The sequence below is a fragment of the Eimeria acervulina genome, genomic scaffold (assembly GCF_000499425.1).
Source record: "Eimeria acervulina Houghton genomic scaffold, Eah_scaff905, whole genome shotgun sequence".
Classification (NCBI taxonomy): Eukaryota; Apicomplexa; class Conoidasida; order Eucoccidiorida; family Eimeriidae; genus Eimeria; species Eimeria acervulina.
In genome coordinates this window covers 3,220-5,719 of record NW_013549526.1, presented here as the reverse complement: position 1 = coordinate 5,719, position 2,500 = coordinate 3,220, and the positions used below count along the sequence as shown (strand labels likewise).

The 2,500-nt window shown below is 34.1% G+C and overlaps 1 protein-coding gene across 1 annotated transcript in view; it reads left to right on the top strand.

Annotated features, from left to right (window-relative positions):
• EAH_00051800 (hypothetical protein) overlaps positions 1-981 on the top strand; it is a gene marked incomplete at both ends in the record, with an annotated part of 1,251 nt that extends 270 nt beyond the window's left edge. Inside the window, one exon of the mRNA XM_013394117.1 lies at positions 1-981. This exon is cut by the window's left edge and continues 270 nt beyond it. Within this exon, the coding sequence (XP_013249571.1) occupies positions 1-981 (981 nt within the window).
• Between the last annotated feature and the right edge of the window lie 1,519 nt (positions 982-2,500).

The following is a 2,500-nucleotide window of genomic DNA, read 5'->3' as shown; positions in this document are numbered from 1 at the left end:
TCGAGACAAAAAGCAGAAACAGCAGCTTCTACTGAATCTGCTGCAACAAAACATCGCCGAAAGGAGTCGCATCAGGTTTCTCGTGCTTCTACAGCAGCAAAGGAGGAGAAGAAAAGCAGACGAAGAAAACCAGCAGAAGGCCCACCCCAGCGCGCAGCAGCAGCAGCGCCAAATGCAGCATCAGAATCAACAACAGCAGCAGCAACAACAGCAGCAACAGACGCAGCACCAGCAGCAGCAGAAGCAGAAGCAGCAACAGTATCGAATTCAAGAGAGGTAAAAGCAGCAGTTAGGGCTCGCAAGGAATCGGGGCAGCAGCAGCAGCAGCAGCATCAGCAGAGGCAACAGAAACATCAGCAGCAAGAGCATCAGCAGAAGCAACACCAGCAGCACCCGAAGCAGCGGAGACATCAGCATCATCATCAGCAGCAGAAACAACAGCAGCAGGAGCAGGGACAGCAGCAGCAGCAGGAACAGCAGCAGCAGCAGGAACAGCAGCCGCAGCAGCAGCAAGAACAGCAGCAGCAGGAGGAAGAGCAGCAGCAGCGGCAACAACAGCAACCGCAGCAGGAACAGAAACAGCAGCAGGAGCAGAAACAGGAGGAGCAGAAACAGCAGCAGCAGCAGCAGAAACAGCAGCATCAGCAGAAGCAGCAGCATCAGCGGAAGAAGCACCAGCCGCAGCAGCAGGAACAACAGCCGCAGCAGCAGGAACAACAGCAGCAGCAGAAACAGCAGGAACAGCAGGAACAGCAGGAACAGCAGCAGCCGCAGCAGCAACAGGAGAAGCAGCAGCAACAGCAGCAGCAACAACAGCAGCAGCCGCAGCAACAACAGCAGCAGCCGCAGCAACAACAGCAGCAGGAGCAGGAGCAGCAGCAGCAGCAGCAGCAGCAGCAAGAGGGCTCTAAAGACTCTGGAGGTGCAGGCTTGCCGCTGGATTCGCCTGGGAGTGTATCTGCTGCTGAAGCAACAAAGTGAAGAGCAACACATGAAGATAAATAAATAAATAAATAAATAAATAAATAAATAAATAAATAAATAAATAAATAAACAGACAAACAAAGAAACAGTAGCACATTATACCAGTCGTTATTTTTGTTTTTCTTTTAAAATATATTTGCATGCACTTTAAGCTCTCTGTACACTTGATAATGCTATAATAAATATTATATTATATATTATAATCTATATATATAATATTATATATTATAATATGTATATAATATATTATAAGATTATATATAAAATATGTGTTGCTCTGCTGCTGCAGGACAGTGCATGCAGATGGAGACGGTGCAGCAGCAGCAGCAGCAGCAGCAGCAGCAGGAAAGGAAGAGATGCACCCAAATCTTATGCTGCTTCAACAAATTCAATCTGTATGTCTTCTTCTTTTATTTTTATATTTCATTTGCTCTTAAACCCCAGATATATATATATATATATATATACATGTATACAATCTATATATACATATATATATATGCATGTATATAATATATATATAATTATATAGATAATTATATGTATATATACGAACGCATATATAGATAGGGATATATTTATATATATATTCGTACATATGTTTAGATACATATGTATGTAGATAAATACATATATATGTACATACAGATATACATATATATAATATGTATATTTATAATATATATAATATATATATATTATATATATTATATAATATATATATAATATCTATGTATTTACCTATTTATATTTCTGTCGATCTATATATATATATATATATATATATCTACGCACATATCTATACATACATATTCATATAGATATCTTTACATATATATACATATATACATATATATACATATATCTATATATATAATATATATATATATATCTATAGATATATAAATGAAGCTATACTGAAGTGCTTCTGCGTTTGTGTTTGTAAATATGATGAGTAGGCGAAAGCAGAGTTAATAGCGCTGGCAGTGTTGTTGAAAGACGAACAAAAAAGAATTAACAATGAAAAAGAAAGAAGGTAATGCAGTTGTTTTCGGTACTTGTTTGTTTCGTTTGTTTAATTTATGTTTATATATATAAATATAAATATATAAATATATAAATATATATATAAATATATATATATAAGTATATATATATATATATATTTATTTATAAATCTTTTTTATCTCCTTTGCTTTTCTTCTGCTGCTTTTCTTGTCTTTTGAGGTTTCTGTCTTGTTCTTCACTTTATTATTATTATTATTATAATATTATTATTGTTATATTATTATTATTATTATTATTATTATTATTGTTTGTCTGTATATCTGTGAATAATACATATTATATACATATATATTATATATATGCATATGAACATGCATATATGTAGATGCATATATATTTATGTTATATATATATATATATATTTATTTATTTATATATCTATACATATATGTACACTTAAAGTATATATATATACATTTATTTATATATGTATATATATATATATATA